Source organism: Parasteatoda tepidariorum, chromosome 8 (genome assembly GCF_043381705.1).
Source record: "Parasteatoda tepidariorum isolate YZ-2023 chromosome 8, CAS_Ptep_4.0, whole genome shotgun sequence".
NCBI lineage: Eukaryota > Metazoa > Arthropoda > Arachnida > Araneae > Theridiidae > Parasteatoda > Parasteatoda tepidariorum.
The window spans coordinates 29,053,581-29,080,342 of NC_092211.1; the positions used below are offsets into that span (position 1 = coordinate 29,053,581).

A 26,762-nucleotide genomic window follows, 5' to 3' on the forward strand; every position below is an offset into this window, starting at 1 on the left:
TGAGATATGGCGCTCGCTGACTGAAAACGGTTTCTTTTCGCCTGGAGGACAATGTAACGGTCATCTCTTGGTGTTGTTTTCCTTGGACGGCCACCACCAACCTTCCGAACAGCTGTACCAGTAGTTTTAAAGGCATTCCAAGCACAAGAAACAACACTTTTGTTGATCCCGAACTCTTCGGAGACACTGGTCACACTACGCCCCTCCTCAAGTCGTCTAAATGATTTCTTGAAGACATGTTTCACAAAACAAATCACTTGCACTTGCAGCGAATGTCTTTAACTACGATGCTCTTCATCCTTTTATCACAGCTTTGACCTGCGCGCGCCGACCCACAAGGTTTACGTACACTTATATCAACTATGACGTTTTATTTCTAAAATTGATATACAAATAATCTTTCTACTGAATTACGTGCATATTATACTGCAATTTCATGGCTATCTTATACTTTGTTGGGGAGCTGTAGCCGAAAAACCACTTGTTGCTTAAGTTTTGCACACCAGTGTATAACAAAAAGTCTCTCTTCATATTTTTTTCTTAAACAAAGTTTAAAATTTCAAATTAGAAAATGATTTTAAAAATAAGCCAGACATGTATTTATTTTCTTTCAGTTTTATTTCTGAAATTTAATTGCTGTAGTGCTAAATTAGTAGGAAACTCTCTATTATTATTTTCTATAAAATATGCTGAAATTACAATTTATGAATTACAATTTATATTTACAATATATGCTGAAATAACAAATTACAATTATGCTAAAATTACAATTATGATTCCTTCTCAAAAAAAAGTTATATTGCGTCTTATTTAGAAGAACAAAATTTTAATGAAGATAACCTGCGTATAAAATTCGCTCTTCGCTCTTCGGTAGGGTTCAATTCTCTCAACCACTTTGTTTCTTTTGTAAGGGACTGGCTTAATGCTTGCGTTTGCGAACGGAATCCTTTCGTTTTTTCAGTTTGTGTGTAACGTTCAAGGTATACCCGTCTACGTTCTTTGATTTTGACTTTTTCAGCCTCGGCAAGTTTAGTCCTTGGCATCGTTTTTTCTTGCTTCAACTCTAACTTTTGGGACCGTGTCAATCAGTTTGGATCCTCTTTATTTGTGATCTTCACCTGAATTAGTATTGAAAAAGATCCAGTTTGAACTGTAGGTTAGAATTTCTGATTCTTAATTAAAACAATAAAAGCAAATATATCGTTCAAATGAGGAAATTCTCTTTTATTCACAACTCAAGAAGTATTTATCCAAAATCTCAAAAATAAACTCAGCAACTTAATGCATAACAAAATTAAAAGTGAAAAAAATAATTCTAAAAAAAATTAACAAGCAGCAGCGGTCGCCATAGCAACTCATGTGCACTGTTTACTTGATTACTCTTGATTATTGTAGTTGAAAAGTGAGACGCCATGAAATCCAAACCAAGACCAATTTTGCCAGTGGGTAAAAAATTGATTATTTATTATTGAGAAGTCAAACTGAGACGAAATTTTTCCTAGTTTTCAAATATATGAATATTTTTACTGTATACTTTATGAATAACACAATAGAAATGAGTTCTAGGCAAATAAAAGAAAGTTAAATTACATAGAATGGGTAGAACAAAAATGTCCGGAAGAAGCCATGTCAATAAAAAAAAAACCAAGCCTATCAAGGCGTTTTTGATTAAAATCTTTATAGAGTAGAATCTCGATTAATCGCTTCTTAAAAGGCCATTTAACACGAACGATAGATACGGAAAAACAACGAATGCAGGTCAACTTAAAATATCAAATAATGACTTTAAATTGCATGAAAATTAATAAATTTGCGAGTAATAAGCATAAAATGAGTAAACAAGTATAGGTATGAGAAATTAATAAATATAAAAAATTTGAATGGAAAAACTTAATGCAAAATTTATTATGTAATAGAACTAAATAAAAAAAAGATCTTATTAGGAGTAAATACAAATATGACAGAGACACATTTTTTCTAATGGCTGGCACTGAAACGTTACATTCTTCGCTACGGAAGATGTCTGAAGTGTTGTTAATTTAATGTTACTCTTTAGGCATTTGTGAATCTGAGTCACGGGTTACTGGTGAGTAACATAACCCACGTGATATAGCCACAAATGGTAGTTCATTAGATGGGTTACATTCACCAATCGCAAGAAACACAGAGAGAGATCGAAGGCTTGAGCAGGATACGAACCTGCGACCATTGGCTTCGCAATCAGACACTTTGACCACTCGGTCACTTGGACAGCTGTAAGAGAAAATAAATAGTAGAGGAGTCTTCAAGTCTTCAACATCACCTAAACGTTTGCTTTCGAAGTTAATAAGGTAAAAAAGTTAAAACTTTGTCAATAAAGAACTTTAGAAAATACGTTACGGAGACGTCACAGTTGAGCCGTCTAAATCACGGATAAAACAATGTTTCTTTTGTGATAAATTAAATAAAAAATTAATATGCAGTGATTAAAATTGTACAAACAATGACTCCCATTACAACTAGAACAAATCTTTTTTATTATCTTTACATATAGATTTGCTTTTTAATAATAGACAATTTTTTTTTCAAAACAAATTCAATAAACATATATTTCACATGTAATTACATGTAGACTAGAAAAGTAATAACAACAATGCTTTCGATCCTATTTACAGATTCATGGCAAAAGAACTTGGACACACATTATCTTTTATTAGCTGCCATAACAGCAAAAATGAATCGGCATCAAAAGGAAACAATTAGGAATTCTATTTCAAAAATATAGATTTATAAAAATGTAAGTTTTTGTTTCGAAATCTAACTGACGGGAAAATAAGTATATGATATGCATCTTAATTGGGAAATTCGAAAATACTTTGGCTTGGCGTGTATTTGTAAGTAATATTTGTAAAATATAGGCTATATGTAAAATATAATGTCATATACAGTTATAAGAATAGTAAAGGATTTATAATGATTAAAACTTGTTTAGTAATACTTGTTTAGTAACACTGAATAATTATGCATTTATTAACCTTTTGCCTACGGCGGCTGATAGCTCCTAATATTCTGGACAATCAGTTGTACCCGCCGTAAGTAAAAGGTTAAAAATGTGGTTTTTTTTTTGTCTTTGCAAAAATTAATTTGTGTGCTTTTTAGTTCACGTTTCACTTGTTTGTATATGAGTCTAGATTCAAATTTTTTTTAAAGAAACTTCAATTTGTAGAATAAACCTTTTAAGAAATAAATGACTTTCAAGTTCAATGTTGTAATCAGCCTTGATGAATAAGAATATTCACTATATATTGATTGCTCAATTAACATCAATATGGATTTTAATATGGTACAGAATGCAAGATAAAAATTTTAAACACTGAGTAACTTTTGGCTTATTGATTAAAATGTTTTTTTATTAAGATGTAATCTTTAGAGCTTGGGTATCTCACTTAAAATGTAATAATATATTAGTGCAGGAGATATTTTAAATTTGGTTATGGTTCCAAGGATTTCCTTTTAGATGATTTTCACAAATTACTAAATTTTAATATTAGTCCCTTAAATCTGAAAGTTTTGTTAAAAATTATTCAAATTGCATTGTATTTTTATTTCGTAAAATATACTTATCGAAATGTTAAATTTAGCTACTATTGAAATGTTAAAGTTTCAATAGAAATGATAATAAAAGCATAAAAGAACGAGATGACAAAAAAATAGAAATATTGATATGTTTTGTTAATATCACAAATAGTGGTCTCCAGAATTGAGATGTTGTAAATGTGAAAGATGACAAAAATAAATTTATGTAACTATTTCATATTTTGCCCAAATCAAATTTATTGTGGATCCAAATTGTGGTTACTTATAAACATTAATTTGTTCCTTTATTACTTAAGCATTTATTTCTGAGAAAACAAATACCAATAATTGCTTATTAATTTGATGCAGCTGTAAAAAATTTAGATTATTGAGTATTAATAAATCTTTGTAAAAATATCTTTAATAAATCTTTGTAAATTATTTAAATAATGCTAATTAGAATTTAAATTTATTTTAGTACCAGACATCGCAAGAAATCGTGGTACTACAATTTTTATAATGTGATTACATCTCTTAGATATAATTTTATAATTATTTAATGGAGATAATAAATATTGTATTACTTACAATATAAAGCAAATAAATATCAGAGGTAAGATTAATTAATTAGGATTTTTAAAAGATTTCATAGATATCAAAATTCAGTTTCAATAACTGAATCAAAAATTAAATGTAATAAAAAATTACTAGAAATAGTTTAGTGAATAATAGATTAAATAAAACTTACTCAATAAAAAATATAATAATAATATAGGTTCATATAAAGAGAATGTAATACTACTCACAATTTTACAAGAATATCTCTCTCAAAAATTAAACTTCCCTCGATCAAGTGTTTCTACATTTGATTATTTGTGTTTCCTGGCGAAACTATATATTTTCTGTGTCTTACGTATGTTGTTACCTATATTTTTGGAAGTCACAACATCTTTTCTGTTTTTATAGGGTTAATCTGTATTATTAGGGTTATGTCTTTTCTATGTTTTCGGACTGTCTTTTATGCGCTTTGGGATGAATTATGTCTAAAATTAGGGAACTACTTTTGAGTTCGTAAGATTTTTCCTCGAAATTGATAATGAAATAAATAAATAATGAACTATAATGAAAGGGATAAAGTAATCATTTTATAAGAGAACAATTTATAACAAAAAATGAGGCGATAGAAATGTATAGATGAAGATAAAACGCTTATTTAAAAAACGCTTATTTTTGTAAGATCTTTTAAAAAATTATTATAAGCATCTTTCATCGTTCAAAAAATTAAAAGGTAATTTTTCAAAAAGATAACTTTTGATCTATTTTGCTTCAACTGGTCATATGCGATTGACACAGATTTTAATGAATTAATTTGATTCAAAAATATAAAATCTTAAATATGAAAAGTATTATACAATATGTAACTGTTTCCTTTTGATGCCCCAGAATCAGTGAAATGTCATAATATTTGAAAGCACCTTCATCCAGATATATTTTTAAATGAAATAATGCAATGTATTTTGTTCAGTCCTTTAAGATACACGATGCAACATTGCATACTTTGAAATCTTTATTATTTGTATTAAAATAACGATAATTCTAAATTTTTAAAAATAATAATGAACAAAATCTATCTATGATCAACTTATAAAAAATATTGTTTTAATTTTCACAAATTTTTCAAGAGCATTTTTGGCTATACATTCTTGGTATTAAATCTAAATTAAGGAAAATAGTATAAACAAATATTAAAGTAACAGATATTAAAAAGCAGATATTAAAATAACAGTCATTAAAATAGCAAATATTAAAACAATAGATAAGAAAACATAAACAAATATAGATATGAAAGCAAACAAATATAAATATAGATATGAATAGGTATGAAAATAAAACAAAATATAATATGAAAATAAATATTTGAATAATATTTCAGCTTTGATTGAAACATATTATAAAATATCCTCACGACTATAAATGAAGGAAATTGTAGAAATTAAAACTAACTAGTAGAAGGATTAAAAAAAATTGTACAGTTTGAATAATTTGTAATAGATAGAAAAAAGCAGTAATTGAGGTACAATAATGTGAGGAACTTTAATAACATTAAAAGCATTTCGTTTTATAGTTTATAAAAGCAACATTGTTACATCATACATCTATCTCAGTTATATTTATTTCCACCAAGATATAAACTTTATGTTTAAGTTAATAATTCAAGTAGAGTGAAAGTTTATTTATTCGAAAAGAAATGAAACACTATCAGGTGGAATGTTTTGGAAAAAATTATTCACTTTTGTAAAATTTCAAATCCTTAAGGTTTCATTTCTCGTAGGGGCGGTTCATTTAAACAATCTCATCTTAACAATCAAATCATTACGTTTTCTTTAAGCATTTTTACTATATATATATAGATATATATATATTGTAATCAGGAAATTGAATTCATGCAAATGTTTTTAGTATTTTTCTTGAGATAGGATAATTTAAGAATATTTTTTAGTTTCAGGCATGTTAGCTTTCGTCATAAAATATCTATATTTCATGCATAAATTAGCGAAGAATAATATTTAAAACATAATTATATGTTTGGTTCTGATGGAAATCCTGTAGTTTAGTTGACACAAAGCTAATGGAAAAATTTTAAAAGCTTCAAAAATTAGTACGAAGGATAAGACTGATATGTTTTGTGAGCTCAACGCATCAGCTTTTTCTAAAAAAGAAAAAAGACGACCATTTTGAAGATTTACTAAATGTGAAGAAGGAAAATAAAATAGATTTGAAAAAAATAAATGCAAACTGAGAAATAGAAAATAACATGAAGGTTGAAAATAAAACATGAAAAATGTGGTTGCCGAGGGATGCTACAATTTCCAAGAAAGACAAATCAAGACAAGATGCATTTACCAAGTGATTCCAAGCTAAGGTGACGATTTCATGTCGTTAATAATTCCAAGAAACTGAACTGAAAAGATATATTTGAGAATGCAAAAATTTCATCATCTTCAAAAATTAAAAAAAAAAGAAATTAATTAAAGAATTTTTAAAAACATTTTCTAATTTTTGAAGCTAATGGAATTTCTTAGTATCAAGCATTTTTTTCACTTCATTATTTTGGAATTATTCATTTCAAGTGAGCTTCATTCACAGGTATTGATACAAAAACAGTGAATTTATGTAATTAAAGTTCAACTGTGATTTTCCCACAAGATAATTTTTGCAGGAAAAACTTAATAAAAAGATACTTAAAAAATGCATAAAATAAATACGTAATAAAAAATAAATAAATACATAAAATAAACAAATAAATAAAAAAGCATTTTTTATGTAGCAATATTTAATTTTCTTAAAAAATAAAATAAGGAAATAAAAAGTTTTGCTTCTTAAGTTTCCGAAAAAAATTGTTAGAGGAGCACTGAATAGCTCAAGAGTATTAAAGAATAGCGTACTAGCACACGTAACAAAATGAAAAATAAAATCTAGTCACAAAAACAGATTTCCAATTCATATCAGGACATTTAGTTTGAATAAACGTTGGATTGATAGTTTGATATTGAACGATTAAATTAGCATTTAAATTTCGGTAAAACTTTAATTGAATAATATAATAATATGACTCGTAACCAATAAAACTGAAAATATTTAAGTTTTGTGGTAGGGTTATAATTCAATCGTTTTATTTTTGTTCCATTATAAAACTCACTTTACTTAAAGTATTAAAAAAATCCAATGTATTTAAAGTAATATTAAGAAATTTCATTTATTTAAAGTGATATTTAAAATTTTCACTCTACTTAAACGGATATTCAAAATTTTCACTCTACTTAAGGTGATATTCAAAATTTTCACTCTACTTAAAGTGATATTCAAAATTTTGCTTTTCGGAATAAATATATATATATTTTTAAATGTAACAACATCAATGCACACCAATAAGAGCTTTTCATAAAACCAGAGATGGATTTCAATAATCCTACATAAAGTGTATGAAGTTCTTATAACATTACATTTAGATAACGGGCAAAGTTCAATATTGTATTGACCTGATTCAATTATGAGTTGGGAAAATCAATAGGCGTCTTCATTAGAACAATAGGCAGGGATAGGCAACCTCATATAGCAGAAGATTAGAGCACGAGCAATTTAAAAATATAATTAAAAAGCTGAATTAACAAATAATGTGACAAAGATGTAACACACGGTTAAAAAGAAATATTTGCATACGTTTCTAAGTGTTGCTTAGTACAATTTTAAACATGTTTTGCATGCATCATTTCTAAAAATAAAAACACTTATGTTATTCGGTATGTTAACGCGACGACGATTCGACGCAATCGCCTATGGATATTATCAACACTTTTGCAAGAATAAATGTGTGGAAGTTTGAAATATTGCTCGAATTTCTGTGTCACAGATTTTTCTTTGGTATTTTAAGCAATTAAAAAGAATTTAATAAATATTAAACCAATTAAAAGTAAATAGCACAATGTACTCAAATTTAAGATAATTTCAAATAATGTAGGTGATGTTGGCACAACAATTACTTATATATAAACTTGTATTTTTAAACAAGAAAAAGTTTGAATTAAAAAACGAATTATTAAGTTATTTTATTAAAAACAAAATTATTCTTTGAAATTGAGTTTAAACAGCGTTTTAATTTCTTGGATCATATGCACATCACCTAAACTGAACAAGTCATTGACAATTAATCAACTTTCTGAAAATGAAATTAATCATCACGAAAGTTCCAGAAAATTTTGTACAGCAAGTAGTTTCTATGAACACCGATAGATGGCATTATCATTACCTTCTATCCGTTTCATTCTGTATGCATTCACCATTTTGTATTACAGCTAAAACGTCTTAAGCATATATCGTCATACGTATTTAAACGTGGTTATATTTATTTTTCTTTAGTTTGAAAAATACTTGCTGCTTTTAGCATTAAAAAGTTTTATTACTGGTTGAAGTCTTGCATAAAGAGCTTTAATGAAATCATATTTTAGATTTTTTTTCATTCTATTATATTTAAAAATATATTTTTTGAAGGATATACATACTAGTTGGAATAAGATAGACATGCGTTAAGTGTTTTGTTTAAATCACTGGTAGGGTCACTTACGTGATTATTTAAGTGTCATTAAGTTTTTTTTATTATATACGATTCAAAATCTGGGTTATCTTTGTTACAAAAGGTTGGCGGACTACTTCACACTGTGATTAAATTGCAAAAGTCACAACAATAAATATTTAAGATAATAACAATATTCAGTGTTTTTCTTAAAATATTTCAAAGAAGTTTAATTCGTTGTATACAAGTAAGCAAGAGCGTTTTATTCAAAAATTTGCTCTAGTTTTGTTAGATCCAATATAGCTAAAAATAATTTTAATAAACTTAGAAATCATTTATTTGAGTATGATAACTTCAATAATTTTGATATATTTTAAAATAAAAGAGGTTCCCTTATTTTGTCTGGAAGAAAATGGATTGCAGAAATTTTTTTAACTAAAATTTTACTGAGTTATTAAAAGGTGCAGTGACAGCTATTTTAATACATGCAATTAAATAAAATGCAATGATTTAAAAATAATAAATATTTGATTTCTTGTTTCTTTTTCTAACTAAATAATGAAAATAGTGTCTTAAAATGAAAATTCAGCACAAATCACACTGAGCAATGCAAGTTATAAAAAGTGTTACAGGTATCCAAAATTAAGCGACGATTTGAAAAATATATGAAAGAAAAACAAAGAAGATAGATGTGTACAGTATTTGTGTTCTGGTCAGGAAATGTGGTATTTATACTAACAAAGTTCTAATATTAATCATAAATTATGTCAACAGATAACGCATATAAATCTGAGCTAACTAAAAGGGAATGTTTTCTGAAGTTAAATTTTTACCAATTAAAATATTTGTAAGCCTCTTCGTTAATTTTTTCCACTGACTTCGCCATATTAATGCTTCAAATGGTGGTAAAAGGTTGAAAGTTCTTTTGAAAAAAAAAATGTTAAATAGTTTTTTGCCAGTAGCGCCATCTGCTGACAAAATTTGTGAATAATGTTGCAATTTGGGGTAAAAATATAACTGGTTTCTTAAACAGAAAGTAGCAAACCAAGTACTTGTATCATCAAATGCCTTTTTTAAAAAATTAATTTTTCAAATTGTCACTTATTTTTTGAACTTCTGGTTTATTAAATGAAAAATCATTTAATAATACATATACATAAAAACTTCCCTTTCATTCTAAGTCCTCAATCACAATGCGTTGTGCGCCACACTAAAGTTATTTGTTTTCCGTTTTACCAATGTCTATCTATTCTTTGACACTTTAGATCGCTTTATTAGCAATTTAAGCTGAGTAAACAAAACCGAACTCCATAATGTTTAAGATTCTGTTTCATAGATAGGCATAGAACTCTCACTTAATATTAGGTTGCTCAGCAGCTTCATTATAAGATCTTAACTTATCACAGAGACAGTTTGATCACACTTAAAAACGACGTGAAAATAATGATTTTAGTTTAAAAATAAATTAGTTTAAAATCATAAAACATATGAATTAATGTAAAACGTCATGAGCATAAGTCTGCTATTTGCCTGAAAAAGAACCTTTGCTTGACCAGTAATCATTTCAATTAACAGCCACAAAAGAGTAGTAAAAAACAGCATTTTCCTCACTCAAATCATCAAGAGCGCCCCCGCTTTTTCAGTTTAATAAGAAAGTAGCCAAAAGAAACATATCCATCTCCGGTAGTAAACATTCAAAACAGTTTTTGGCTGTAAACTCAAAGACACGAAAACAAAACTCTCCTTATTACATCGAAGGAAGAGAAAAACAGTCTGATATCGCCCATAAACTTGTAATTTTGAAAAATTTAAATTAGTCTAATATAGATCTCGCGGTCCATGCATATATGAGTCTCTCGATGCAGGTTGTGCAAATTCTTCTCGAGTTCCAACAACGTTGGTTGCTCCGTAGGATGGAGGTTTGATGTCACTAAAAGACGTCGTAACAGTGCCATTAGGTTGCTTGTCAGAAGGTGATGTGACTGTCGTGAATGCATCTGCCAGTGGGTTCCAAGAGGTACCTTGATCTGGGTTGCTTTCGTCTGGGGGTTCAGCCCAATATTGTTTCTCCCCTGAGGCAAAGAGACCATAGAATATCACGCCACCAAAGTGAATTAAACTGGCGATGATGAAAACCCTTTGCCATTCATCTGCTGTCTGCAAAAAAGTAGTAAAATGTTTACAGTTGAACATTGTATAGAATAACAGGGTGATCTCAAATACCTCAAAGATTTTAAAGAAAGATTAATCATACCATTGACTAAACTAAACTAAACTAAACTAAACTAAACTAAACTAAACTAAACTAAACTAAACTCAGCGTCGAGACAGTTCTTGGAGAGCTAAGGCCTACTATGTGCATCTCAGTGATCATCCTGACCTTGGGCTCTGAAGTGCAGGAGCAGATATTTCATTTGGGTTGTCAGAAGAAAGCGGAATCCACGCATGCGACGGTATTTAGTATCCTGGCATGCTTGGTATAGTTTGTCTACGGTAAGAACATACAAGATGCAAAGACAAAAAATGAGTTTTTCGTTTACTATTATTATTTAACCCTTTGTATCACCGCGTTACAGCGCAACATACATGAAAATTCAATCCCTATAATGAGGTGGATTTACTTATAAAATCGAACTAAATTCGAGTAAAGAANTACGGTAAGAACATACAAGATGCAAAGACAAAAAATGAGTTTTTCGTTTACTATTATTATTTAACCCTTTGTATCACCGCGTTACATATCTGCAACATACATGAAAATTCAATCCCTATAATGAGGTAGATTTACTTATAAAATCGAACTAAATTCAAGTAAAGAAAATATTGCAAACTCGGGGGAACCAAGTCAGCAGCTGCCAATATTATAATGCGTTTAGCAAGAATTGTTCCACGATATAATTGCAGGATATACAATTTTTTTACTACAATCCCCTTGATTGTATATTTGGCTAAGGAGGATTGAAAAATGTGGTGTGAGACCTTGTTACCATAAAAACAATAATTTCAAAATTTTTCACATGAAGTTTTAAATATATTGGAATTTTTGTGCTATTTTTCACGATATTAGAGATGTTCAACAAATGCTTTTTATCAAAAAATTTTTAATTTTAAGGTCTTAATTTTCTCATTATTTTTTACACGCTCAATATGATGTATTCTAACATCCGCGTAAATATTTCTTAAATCAGAGTTGTTGAGTTACAAAGGGTTAACACCAAATTAGTTCAAAGTTGAATTTTAATATCAGTGGGTCATTTGCCTAATTCGGAGCCACTCGATGTTCGTCTAAAAACTATGCTTTTTTTTGAAGATTTTAGAGATAATAAAAAAATTTTTTCCTATAAAATGTGCACCATTCAACAGTTTCATGAAATATTATTTAAGAAAATTTTTTGTTTCAAAAATTAGTTGAAATGGAATTGACATAAAATTTAAACTTTTTTTTTTCGAATAATATTTCAAAAACAAAAAATCCTACTGTGTCATATTTTATATTTGTGATAAATACTTCAAATTACATTAAAAAAAATAGAAAATATTCATAACTAAATTCAATGCCTTTTCTGTCGAAATTCTCTTTTTTTCACTTTTTTAATTACAAAATTCGAAGTTCTATGTGGCAACACCCATTTATCACCGAGGAATGTTTGAAAAATAAATATATGTAGTTATTTTAAATATTCTACGTTTGGTGGATGAAGCAGAAGCTTCTAAGTTGCAAGAGATTTTTTATTATTTCACCGTCATCATGATTAACTGCATAGAAGTAATTACTTATTTATTCAGCTGGATAACTTAGCGTTCCAGATTTTTATTTTAAATTGAATAATTTCAATACGCTTTAGAATTATTTTTTTATCGCTTAGAGTTCATGATAATTTTTTTTTCATTAAAATGCCATGTTTAGACTTGACATTATTTGCAAAGCTTTCTTTAAAAAATTTAAATTTGCATACTACTAACAAAATTAGTCATATGTGTAGTATATGTGTTTAGAATATGAAAAAAATAATCGTAAATTTGGTGATATACACGACAATTTCCATCATATTTGGCCAAAATTGTAGCAATTGTAAAAAGGATAGTAGGAAAGTATATTAAAAAGTATAGATAGAGTGTGCGTACGTAATAATGAATTATATTAAAATTTTTAAGAATGACATGTTTTCAAGTAACATTTTCCCTTTCTTTTTCAATTTCCAAATGAAATGAGTTTTGAAAATGACCTCGGTAACTTGAACTAATTATATTAAAGTTTTTAAGAATGACATGTTCTCAAGTAACTTTTTCCCCTTCTTTTACAATTTCCAAATGAAAATGAATTTTGAAAATGACCTCGGTAACTTGAACTAATTATATTAAAATTTTTAAGAATGACATGTTCTCAAGTAACATTTTCCCCTTCTTTTTCAATTTCCAAATGAAAATAAATTTTGAAAATGACCTCGGTAACTTGAACTAATTATATTAAAATTTTTAAGAATGACATGTTCTCAAGTAACATTTCCCCCTTCTTTTTCAATTTCCAAATGAAAATGAATTTTGAAAATGACCTCGGTAACTTGAACTATCATACCAAGTGAATTTATTGCAACTTTAATAATGTATTGGGTAGGAGTCTTGTTGGACCATAATACTCGTTGAACCATTGTTCTCGTCTCGTTAAACCATGTTACCATTCAATCAAGTTTCAAAGAAATTAATTTGTAATATAATGTGGCTCAGCTTGGTATAATATTTAGGTCACATCGAACTCAAACGATATTGGGGTATAACATGATACAAAAATTTTAACAGTGAGATTATTATTTTACATAAAGTAAATAGATTATATTATTTTGAAAAAAAAAGGATGTATTAAAATTCAGATTCACTTATTCCATAAGAAAATTTGTTCAACATTGAATCATAATGTTAGCATTTTGAACCATAATCTCATACAAATTTGAAGCAACTAAGTAAGGTCAAAATTTGAACCAAGTTTTTCTTAAAGTTGAACCATAGCACCGCATAATCAAGTTTTAGATGGATTAATTTTAACATCACTGATTTTACTTAGTTTCTTATTTTACTGTAGTTACTGATTTTACTTATTCTATATTCAGACAATAACAAATTGCACCATATTGTGGTTCAATTCACTTAAATATTTTAAAGTGAATTCAAATCTATATATATATTTCTCTTACACGGCACCAAAAAAAAAAGCCTCATTACAACTCCCCGAATGGCAACGTTGGAAAATCGTCCAATGATTGCTGCTAAAAATGTCACATGGCAAATGTCACATGAGGTGGCTCAACATATAGCGCTTTTAAAAACGGAAACAATAACCAGAGTGAGCATTATCAGGTTGTTCAATTCAGATTCATGCACTAAAAACATGACAATATTTAATTTAAACTCAATTAGGAATTAATTAATTAATTGAAGTGAGAATGCTTTAAAAGGCCGCTGTTGAATTGATATTTTTCTACTGGGAGCTACCTAAACGTCTAAAAAACGTTTAAGTGTTTGTATTGAATGCATTGAATTTTTTTATATTTCGCGTTTATTTATGCATTGAATTTTCACGCTTTAAAATGCAGAATATTAGTGAAGCAATATTTGATAATTTATTTTGCTAATATGTTTCTTATTTAGCTAATGTTTTGATTTTTTCACCATGTACAATCTAAATAGCTAATATACTTTTTTAAAAGCCAATAAGAACATTGGTAGAATTCTTCTACATAAGTACAATACTATGTCTTTGATGATAAAATACTATGTCTTTGATGATAATATATTATGTCTTTGTGCTAGAACATTGTGTTCATTGGCGAGCGAGCACAGCGAGCCATGGTTCACGGCGTGAACCACATGGGATTGCGTAGAAATTCTCGGGGGTTGGCGAGCGTTAGCGAGCAGGGGGCGGAGCCTCCTAGTAAAATAAATTACAGTTATTTTTATTTGAATTGCTTACCTTATTTTATGATTCAGATGTAAACTCGCAGCATAAGAAAATTCCCAATTGATGAAGAAAACGGTTTGGTGCAAAACATACGGCAATTTGCGGTTAAGATACAATTTTCGATTTCAATTCTGTAGGATATGATTTGCCAACTTCTTTCATATTTTATTCTACAGTTAACGTTGCAAATATACTTTTTATTACACTTTAAATGCTTTCGCATGAAAAATTTAATCAGTTCACAAAGAGTAATAATTAAAATATAGACTTTAGTATCTTTAAAATCCCGTCTAAAACGGATTTTTTAAAAAAATTGATTGAGATCATGAAAGATTGTAAATAACTAAAGATCGCTGAATTTTGATGGCATTTTCATTTTTTTTTCTCTTCTTTAAAAATGATTAAAAAGGAAATTTTCCAAAAGACGATAAGAATTTGCAGAGATTAGTTACTGAGATGCAATTAAAATTACCAGACATACTTCTTTTGTCGTTTAGAACCAAACGTCTGTCTTATAAGTTTCTATTCATTAGATTAATTAATGCTTGTATTGAAAGAATTCTCATTAATCAGCTTAAATGAACATAGATTAAGTTTTATAAGCTTAAATATTATTTTAATTTATTTCATCTTTCATCTGAGATTCTTTTAACAATTTATTTATTTTGTCTCTCTCTTAGCGGCTTTAATTTCAATAATAATTACAAAAATACATGATATAAACACGGAGTAAACACTGTGTACTTACTCCTAGACTTGTTAGACTTTCTTCAACAATTGGACAGAACATGCCAGCTAATGTTCCAAATCCATTTGACATTCCCATTAAAATGCTGGCATATCGAGGAGCAATGTCAAGATGGTTTACATTAAATCCTAGAAAAGAAAAAACCCTTTTGAAAATGTTTCAAATAAAAAAAAATTAGCAGTTGTACAGAAAAAAAATGTATTGTATGATTTACAAGTTATTCTGTAATCACCGTTCTTAATATATACATTTAAAATCAATATGAAAAATGAAGCTTGATATATATATATCAACTTTCAGAGCCAAAACATAATATTTTACTCAAAAACAACTTCAACAAATATCAACTTCAATCTGAATAAGAACTAAAACCACAAAAGAGGTCAATTAGCTAGGTAATACTAATACCTAGCATTTTTTTGTGTCAAATACTGGTTTTTTGCTTCGTCCTCGAAAAATTGGTTCTTCATTATTTTAATATCGCATTTACTCTGATTTATCTTAATTACAGTTCGTCAGACATTGATTGATTTTGTTATTTTATTAAAATATTGATTTGAAAAAACTAGTTAGACTTCTTTTAAGCTTCGCATTTTACAAAAATAACAAAAATGTATATTGAGAATGGTAATTACGAAACATTCTTTGTAATATAATTTTTTATTACTTTTGAAGACAGCTAATGAATAATCTCACTTGTTCCCTTAAGACTATACTATTGATCAGTTATCTTATTTATTCAAGCGGTAAAAATTTTAGCATTTAATATTTAATTATGAAATACTACAGAGTATCAATTTTATAAACACAAATTTAAACGCATTTAAAAGCGTAAAAATTCAAAATATTTATACCAAATGTTTGAATTTTTTAAATTTGAGGATAAAGCTTGCTGTGATGTCAAAAATTATTTATAATGAAACTGAGATGTTTTCAAATAATTATGAAAAAAAAATTAAATAAATTTTTTTCACTAAATCTTCCATATATAGAGACCTTCCATATATATAAAAATGAATGTCTGTGGATGTATGTGTGTATGAGGCTTTTATAGATTCCTAGACCATCCGACCGAAAGCTATGCAATTTTGCATAAATATAGTTCAAAGCACGAGGAAGGTCACTGTTGGCATAAGAACATTCTACGACAAATCGTTCCATCGGGATGAGCAAAAAACGAAATAGAATTTTCTGATTGATTAAGCGTTAGCAATTGCTTTAAATTTAACTATCCAACTTTTCACTGATTTTTAAAAGAACACCAGCAATAATTGCTAGCTTATAGCTCTGTTTGATCAAAAAATAGTTTATTGCATGTATTTAAATATTTAATAATTTTATATTCGCTATGTCAGATAGATTCAATGAACATTACGTGGTAGCACACGTGGTCTACGTCGCCAAATTTATACTTTGTCTGATACCACGCTCTTTTATTTTATTTATATTAATTCTTTTAAACGTGTTTCTAAAAAATTACTTTTTTAAAACTAACGGTAATGGAATGGAAAAAAAATTATGTATTCAAAAGAAAACTTAATGGGAAAATGGTATTAATTCATTTAGGAGAAACATAAAAAATCGATGCCAGTGAGGCTTAATTACGCAAATTATGCTTAATTAACTATAGTATAATTAATATATGTACATTGAAATAAAAGAAATAAGCGTTGCACTAGAAAGCAAAAGTAATGGAGTAAAGGTATATATTTGTCTAGAAGAACGGTAAGAAATCGTCATACTATCATTGACGACAATGATGCTTAATTAATGTTGGTAACATATATTAATTGAAATAAAAAAGTAACTTCTGAACAAAAAAGTAAAAATAAGAAGCTATGAAATTTAGCATACAGACAGTTCAAAGCACGAGGAAGGTCACTGTCGACATTAGAATATTCTATGATAAACCGTTCGATCAATGAAATTCTCTTAATGGTTAAACGCTTGTCATTGTTTTATATTTAACGATTTAATTTTTTACATATTTTATGGATAACATCAGTGATAATTGCTAGCTTGTAGCTCTATTTTCTCAAAAAATAGTTTATTTCACGTATTCAAATATTCAATTACTTTATATTCGCTGTGCTAGTTAAATTCAATGAACACTACGTGGTAGCACGCGTGGTCTACGACTCCAAATTTATACTTTGTCTGATACCACACGCTTTTATTTTACTTATATTAATTCTTTTAAACGTGTTTCTAAAAAATTACTTATTTGAAACCAATGGTAATGAAATGGAAAAAAATAATATTTATGTATTCAAAAGCAAACTTAATGGGAAAGTTGTACCAATTCGTTTAGGAGAAACATAAAAAATCGTCGCCATTGAGACTTTTATTACTTTTATGCTACAGACGTTCCGTTACCATTATATTTGATACTATGCATGTCTAAAATTCATCTAAAAAGGAAACTTTTAGGTATGGTCATTTTATGAGAAATATGTAATGTAGGAAATAGCAATCGTTATCACGAATTATTACTTTTACGCTACAGATGTTCAATTATCATTATATTTAATACTATACATGTTTAAAATTTATGTAAAAAAGAAGCTTTTAGGTACAGTCAAGTTATGAGAAATATATAAGTTAAGAAATAGCAATCCTTATCACTATTTATTAGATATTCCTTTCCCATTATATTTAATACTATGCAAATTTAGAATTTATCTAAAAAAGAAGTCATTTGATACAGACAAATTATGAGAAATATCTAAGGTAAGAAATAGCATTAATCACGAATTATGATTTTTACACCACAAATGCTCCATTACCATTATATTTAATGCTATACATGTTTAGAATTTATGTAAAATAGAAGCTTTTAGGAACAGTCAAATTATGAGAAATATCTAAGATAAGAATAGCCATCTTCATCACGAATAATTACTTTTACGCTACAGATGTTCCCTTACACTTATATTTAATACTATTAATTTATTACTGTCAAAATTAAATAAATCTATAAAAGGTAAAATTAAATAGTGTCCCTAATATTTTATTTTCAAATCTTTTTTTTATTTTTGTTTCCTTTCAGTTTCATCTACGTCTGATTTTTATAAGGAGCTTGTACCCATTTTGTACTTTCAAATTTCAATGATTTCAATTTTGCCATGTTCTAAAAATGTATGTTCTTAACGGTGATTACGGAAAACCAAGAACAAGACTAAATAAAAATAAATAAATTTACCTGATATCGCAAAACCACTAAAACCTACAGCCATTGTTAAACTAATTACTATTGCTGCATGATTGCGTGAAAAAGCAACTACCATGAGAAATATTGCTTCCATTCCAAAACCTGTTAAAGAGATATATTTATAAAAATCAGATATATATCGTTTATCAAATACTGCTTTCTTTAATTACACTGCATAAACTCAGCAAAACGTTACAAAACGATAAAAATAAACTATTTATTTACATTGCAGTTGATTACTAGAAAATACCAAAATTTTATATTTTCTGGTGTTGAATCATTTAAAAATAATTCATGAATTTTCATACTTGAAACTATTCAGATTGTTAATGTAGCAAAATATTTTTGCTGTTATATTTTCTGGCGCTAAATCATTTAAAAATAATTCATAAATTTTCATACTTGAAACTATTCATATTGTTAATGTAGCAAAACGTTTTTTGCTATTATATTTTCCGGTATTAAATCATTTAAAAATAATTCATACATTTTCATACTTGAAACTATTCATACTGTTAATGTAGCAAAATATTTCTTGCTGTGATATTTCCTGGTGATAAATCATTTAAAAATAATTTATAAATTTTCATACTGTTAATGTAGCAAAACGTTTTTTAACTAATGTTTTTTTTATGAAACAAAATGCCTTTTGACACATTTTTTTGAATATAATTTACAAGAGTCACATAAGAGAAAAATTCTACTAAAATTACCGTATTTAATGGTAACGATATTTCGATTAGAAAAATATTTATTCTGGCTAATAAAACCTAAGTATACGGTATTTGAACCTATCAATTGGTAATTTTTCTATTCATATAGTAACGGTAAATTCAGGTTTTTATTACCACACATTTATTAAAAAAATACAAAACTGAAAATTAAATTTAACCTAATAAATGGTTTAAATGACACGCTCTAAAGATATCATGATAATATTGCCAAATTTTACTACATTTACCAAATTTTATCACATATTATAAAACCATATATTATTGCTAATTTTTATCAAAATCATTACCAAAGCTTTTCATTAAAAATTACCAATATTTTTGGTGTTTACATAGAGCCAGAAATACGGTAAATTTTACCTTATTCTTGAAGTTTTGACCATACTTCTCTTTCTCAGAGTAGGAATGTCTTTTTTTTCGTGGTGAAAAGGGCATGAAGTGGAAATATTATTTATCATTGTTACCAATGTATGCAACCTAATAGGCTTCAAACTAAAATTCCAGAATACATTGAACAGGCATTCAAGTTAGGAAACGGTTTCGTCAAATATTTGAGAGTCAAAATTACGTCAAAAATTGCGGGATCTCGTGAGGAAAGGAATGTGAAAAATTTCGATTGATAACATAAGAACTGCCGAATACGTTGAGTTTTATTCTTCAGAGTATGATTTCACGTTGTCAAAGTCATTACATTATGAAACATTGGGAAAAAAGTATGGTTGAAATTACCAGAATATGTTAAAATTTACCGTAATTCTGGCTCTATGGAAATACCAAAGAGGTCAGCAATTTTTACCGTATGGATTTTGTTATGACTTTTGTAAATTAATTATGAAATATAGTTTTAAAATGTGTGATAAAATTTGGTAAATGTGGTAAAATTTGGTAATTTCCTCATGATAACTTAAAATCTTGCATAAAAACCATTTATTTGGTTATTGTATTCCACAGCTCAGCCGAATAAAATTAAATTTTTTTTTTGAGAATCTCATTGCAAAACATTGTCAAAGTCATTATATTGAGAAAAAAAGTAAAAAAATAGTTAAAACTACTGAAATATGTTAAGACAGACAGATTTCTGGCTCTATGGAAACACCAAAAAAAGTTCAGCTATATTCATCATAGCGATTTGATAGTGAGTTTGGTAAATTAATTACAAAATACTGTTTTAAAATATGTGATAAAATTTAGAAAATGTGGTAAAATTTGGTAATTTTATCATGATACCTTAGAGCCCTGCATAAAAGTCATTTACTCAATTAAATTTACTTTTCATTTCGGAATTTTTAACTAAATATGAAGTAATATTTATTATAATTTTAAAAGCCAGGATTTCCGTTAAACCAGTAAACCGTTATCATATTTACGAAACTTTATCAAATAAATAGTTCAAAAACCGTATATTTATTCAACAGAATTGTGTTTCTTTTACTGTAAATGTTATTACCATTCAGTACCGTAATTTTTCCAGAATTGTTTCCTCGCGTAGAAATGTTTCCAATTATTAGCGGCATTAGTATAATTTTAGATTTTGCTTTGTTTTCTTAAGCGCATTGTAAGTTTGCTTAAATTCAACATACCTCCACAGTTGAAGAGTTTTCTGACTGTTGTTGTGGTCATGATTTCTCGTCTTCTTAAATAGTCAGCTGTGTAACCTCCTATTGGAACAACGATGGTCATCAGCAAATGTGGCAAGGCACCCAAGAAACCTGACTAGAGAAAAAACAAACGTTTTCTATCCACTGATAAAAATTAAAAAAAACAAACAATAGATATAATTTTAGCTTTAACCACTCAACAGTTTTTTCCAATAACTTAAACGTAAAATAAAGTATCTAAATTTATTAAAAAAGCATGTTGAATGCAAGAAAATAAAATGACATTAATGAATTGAAATATCGATAGTAGGCTATTCTGCTCATTGTTCATATAATTTTTCCAACAACTTAGTTTTAATCAAGAACGTTGTTGTTGTTCCTTATCTTCCAATTGTCTGACGGAGTCAGACAAGATCCAATAGGTTGTTGACTCTCCAAAAGTCGATGACAAGAAGTGGAGTAGCGTATAAGTCCTCATTGGAAAGGCTCAAGCAGTCAAGGATATGTTCGGCACAGACCTGCTGGGCTTCACATTTGGAGCAGACTGCATAAGTCTTTCTTCCTTCGAAGTACGAGAGACTATTTCGTGTGTCCAATTGCCAATCTGGGAATTGCTGTTTGAGACGCTCTATCAGCTATATGAACAAGTGAAGAGCCCGTTTCCTTGGCCGCATACCAGTTATGAGAGGGGGGGGGGACTCCACTTTTTGGATAGATGGCTTTTGATTTTGGACTGATATCAAGAACGTAAATTTAAGAATCTAAAAGTGTAAATGTATTGAAAAGTTAGTTGCTAAATACGAGCAGATGAAATCCAATGAAAGGAAGTATCGATAGTAGGCTATTCTACCCATCGTTCATACAATTTTTTCAGCAACTCAGTTTTAATCAAGAAAGTAAAATTAAGAATATAAAAGTGTATATGTATTGACAACTGGAATGTTGAGTACTAGCTGATGAAATACAATGAATTGAACTATCGATCGTATGTTATTCTACATTGCTGATATAATTTTTTCAATAACTCAGACACATATTAGAAACATTTTTGAAACTGTATGTATGTCTGAAATAGCTTAGTACCAAATATGAACACATAAAAATATATTTCTATAAAACCATGATGAAATTCTGATTTTATAATTGTCTAATCGTTGGGAATTATTTTAGACATTATGGAACACTTAATCAGAATCTAGCGTAACTGTAGATCAAGTACATATATAATATTAAAAAAATCAATACAATCTAACATACCTATAAAATAAAAAAATTAAGTAGATCTTTACGACACTATATATGAGCAAATAATTCAGATATATCTTATCATAAATGTGTAGCACTGTTTCTCAAACGTGAGAACTTCTTCACAAAACAAAAGACAACTTCAATAATATATTAAAATATTTTATTTAATAATATTTCATAAATATTTATTTTAACAATATTTAATTTCATAAAATTTAAATTCAATAATATTTAATTTAATAATATTTAATTTAATAATATTTAATTTAATAATATTTAATTTAATAATTTTTAATTCAATAATTTTTAATTTAATAATATTTTATTTAATAATATTTAATTTAATAATATTTTATTTTAGGCATGGATTAAAATAAATGTTTTAAACAAAGCTTAAAATTATCATGCCATGATATCTTTAGAAAAATTGAAAATGTTCCTAGCCATTTTAAACGATAAATAATAGCATATGAACCATTCTTATTAATACAAAATTTCATTTTGTAATTATATTGGGACATACACTGAAAAAATGTTATATGACTATAATTATGAAACAATGATTAAAAAAATAATCAAAAGAAGAATTTTTTGACGAAATTTACAAATTTTCAAAACATATAAGAAACAATAGTTTTTTAATTTTAGTTAGAAATCCTCAGCTCAATAATATTTTTTTTAACAGAAAACAAATGTAAGAAGATTCGAATATGATTAAATGAAACTCTGATAAATGGAAGCTCACCTCATTTACTTGAAGATCAAGAACCTCTTTGAAAAACATTGGTTGAGCTATAATTAAAAGGTAAAATGTCCAACTCCGGCAAAAGTTAGCTATAATTATTGCATACACCGGCATGGATGTTAGCATCGCTTTCCAGGGAGTAGTTTTCAACTGGAAATAAAAGAAACGTACTTTAAACATCAGCGACTTTTGCGACATAATACACTAATTTATTCTACAGAGTTGCTAATGTTCGAAATATCTCTGGAAAAATTTTCCACATGAAATAATTTTGTGAAAAATTGTTTTTAAATAAATGTATGAATTTATTAGTGCATAATAACACCAGTCTAGATAATTTTTCAAATGTGTAAATAAAATTACATTAATACTTTGCTTTACCTTTAATGCACTTTCAAAAAACTGCTTTTAAAATTATTAAAAAAATATTTAAGTCAGACTTAAGAAGGATTTATTAGGACTGTAATGTTTTATATTTCATTTTATGATACTATATATTCCTTTAAAAATTTATGTCCGTCTTTTAGTAAATAAGGTTTAGGTAAATTTTAAAAAGTGTTTTACGTGTGTAAAGAAAGTGTGTCACGTTTTTTCTTGAAACAACTTTACCAATAAGAAATTAAAACAGTTTTGATGTAGTAGAAACTATTATGCTTGTTTTTAAAATTTTCTATGAACACATGAATGTTAATTAGATAGTTAAGAAGTTAAAAATGGATTTTCTATAGTTTTAAAAATTGTCTTAAAGCTATTTTATTACAAATGTAATATTTAAAATGCGTTCTTAATTGCTTAATGACTTTTAATAGAATTTTATTTGTGTTTTCTCTTCAATCAATGAGATTTCTACAAGTTATTTTAAATAATTTAAAAATTTTTGTGCAAAATATAATCTTACATATGGCATTTTAAAGTAATTTCTCTTACTTATTTCTTGAAATACTAATTTTAGTTTCTTTCTGTTAATACCCGTTAACCAGCTAATTAGTTTCAATATAACAGTTTAAATAGTTTTAAAATTCTTTCTCAGAAAAAAAATTAATTTTGAAGCTAAATATTTTGTTTAAAAATACTTAATTTTAATGTATTCTAATTTGTTTAATAAATGCTTATAATTAAAATAATAAGTTTTCAATAAACCGTTTTAAATATTTATGAAAGTTCGTGTTTAAAAAAGTTTTATTTAAGAAATTTTTAGAGTAGTTCATATTATTTTCTTAAAAAATATTTTTAGTTAACTATCTAACTCAATTTATTTTATTGATACAATTATATTATCACAAATTGTACAATTAATAAGTCAATACATTATCATAATATCAATACGATAAACAATTTTATTATTTATATAATAACTTGAATGACTATAATTAACTAAATATATATATGTCATTTATATACTGGATAGTATTTATACTAAGCAAATTAAAGAAAATTTTAAAGAAATTTTTTTTTCTTCAAAAAAATTTTTAAATGCTTTTTGTTAGTTATAAATAAGTTTACATTACCATTTAAAAATGCATGTAGAGTGTATTTTATCATTCCAAAATTGTTCTACGCGCACTAACTCATAATAAAAAAATGCTTCTAATATATAATATTCTTGAAAAATAAATTTATGCGTATTGAAAAATTTAACAAATAAAAACAAATTTTTTAAAAAATAAATTATTAATTGAATAAATTAACAACAAAAAATAAACTTGTTTAAACCTTACTGTAGGCATTGTCTTAGCAACCGGGCCAATGGCGTTTTCTATGTAGATGAGTTCAGCTTGAGTTATAGTTGGATGTATACATGGTTTTTCAAATATAAGCCATATCCAAAACAGGTACCATATAATTCCAAACAAACCTAAGAAGAAGAAAAATCGAAAGAATCTGGTACTCAAAAACTGTAAATTATTCAATATCTATAAGATCAGAAGAATTAAACAGGTTAAAAAATAATGTCAAAGAAAACACATGGAAAATGCAAATCATCAAATATAGTCAAAGAGGAGGCAAATAGAAATAATCATTCATCAGGAAAAATACAATTCATGTAACTTAGAATTACTTGCAAAAATAGAAAAATTATTACTATATATTCCAAATCGTATGTATTTTGGAAATATATTTTATAATTGATAATGCACATTATTAGTTTAAGACAATTTAATGTGCTTTTACTACTGGTAACTGTGCTATCAAACACGTAACACACACTATGTAAAATATTTCAAAAATTCAAGTTTCCTAATCTCTACCTTTATTATATGGATTTTGAATAGTTTTAAAAATATAAATTACAAAACATGCAAGTTAGAAGACGTGAAAAAATTTTTTACCATTGTGAAACGGAAAACTTTATCGAAATTTAACTGTTGGTAGTATCAAGAACATTAGAAAAATAAAGTGCTAAAACTAGTTTGATTGCTATATAAAACTTGAAGATATTTTTAATAATCGTCACCCACCTTCTATCAGATTACTTCCCCTCCGCAGAGGATCAAAATTGCGATGGAATGTCTTCGGATCATTCTCCAGGATGTTTTCCAGACCGTCGCCAATTGCCCATTGTGCAGCTCTAGTGCGACGTAAATTAACAACAACAACAACTATCAGATTACTTTGAAATTTTTTCCCCCAATTTTTACTTCGCTTTCGTCAGAATTTCATTACTTTTCATTTTATTTCATCATTTATAATTACTTGTTGACCTAAAATGCTTATTATTTCTCCAATTAATTTCATTAAAAGATCCCGAAAATATAAATTAAAAGGCAGAAAGAACCTGCATCTTTTGGAGTTACCGCCTCATTTTTAGAATGATTAGCGATGTTAAATATTACAGTTTTTCCTTTGCTTGGTTTTACAAAAATAAAAATAAGTGAGCTACAGTTGAAACTTTCGTACAGGGTAATAAAAACATTTGAAAGAATGTGTAATATAATTTCTTATAGCTGTTATAAATATTTGTACTAGTATATATTTTTCATGATTAAATCGGTTACAACACATACTGAAGGCTCTACACTGCAAAACTGATTGGTGTATTCTTGTAACTATTTTTGGTGTAGTTGTAAACTTTTACCGTGCATGTAGCCACATTTTTTATTTATTTTGTTATAACTGTTATATAGTTTTTCTTGCAATGTACTTTTATTTATTTTTGGTTACTGTCAACCCATATTTTCATGCGCACTGTAATTAATTTTATATCTCCATTTCAAAAACATTTCGTTTAAAAAACAAGCAAATGTTTACTAAGATATTTGCATTAATTATTTCAAATAATTGTTATTTTATCAGTTTTATATAATTGTTTGCCGGATAACTACAGTTCAGTATACAGTTAGAAATTTCTCGGAAAAATGGTTAAATAACAACTATTGAATGGTTATTTTACCATACTTAATCAAAACTGTAAAATAATAATAAATAAAATGGTAATCAAACTGTTAATTGTGAGAAAAACTGTTCATTAACTGCTTTCACCTAATACGGTTAAACAACCAGAATTTTATCGCACCAACTAGAACCATCTAATAAAGCTACTTAGTTCTTTGCACCTGTGTACTTGTCATAGCCCAGCTGGCTAATCTGTTAATCTCATGACCGGCAGAACTGGAGTTCGAGTCCTAGTGTTGACACCACAATATTTTCTCCATACCTTTCAACATATGCAGAATTTCGAGTGTTCGGCACTCTTCAATGTCCATTACCTATGTCTAGTTATCTCCTATGTCTAGTTAAATAATTAGTTTTGTTTTACGTTTTTGAAAAACGCTAGTTTTAAATGGCTCAAAAACAGTATAGTTTTGTATTCATGGTTTTATAACCATATTTTTTGTAAGTGGTTTCAAAACCATAAGGGAGAAAAATGTTCTTTACCGTAAACTTTACTGTTAATCAGATGG

The 26,762-nt window shown here is 27.4% G+C and overlaps 1 protein-coding gene across 1 annotated transcript in view; it reads right to left on the reverse strand.

Moving 5' to 3' along the window:
* Positions 1-9,022: 9,022 nt before the first annotated feature.
* The window catches only part of LOC107454468 (vesicular glutamate transporter 1-like), a 184,148-nt gene continuing 166,408 nt past the window's right edge, over positions 9,023-26,762 (reverse strand). Inside the window, exons 8-13 of the mRNA XM_043041473.2 lie at positions 24,579-24,715; positions 22,861-23,010; positions 20,850-20,982; positions 18,530-18,640; positions 15,328-15,455; positions 9,023-10,783 (exon numbers count right to left, since the gene is read on the reverse strand). Coding sequence (XP_042897407.2) covers positions 10,445-10,783; positions 15,328-15,455; positions 18,530-18,640; positions 20,850-20,982; positions 22,861-23,010; positions 24,579-24,715 — 998 coding nt within the window. The 3' untranslated portion in view covers positions 9,023-10,444. The remainder of the gene's footprint in view (positions 10,784-15,327; positions 15,456-18,529; positions 18,641-20,849; positions 20,983-22,860; positions 23,011-24,578; positions 24,716-26,762) is intronic.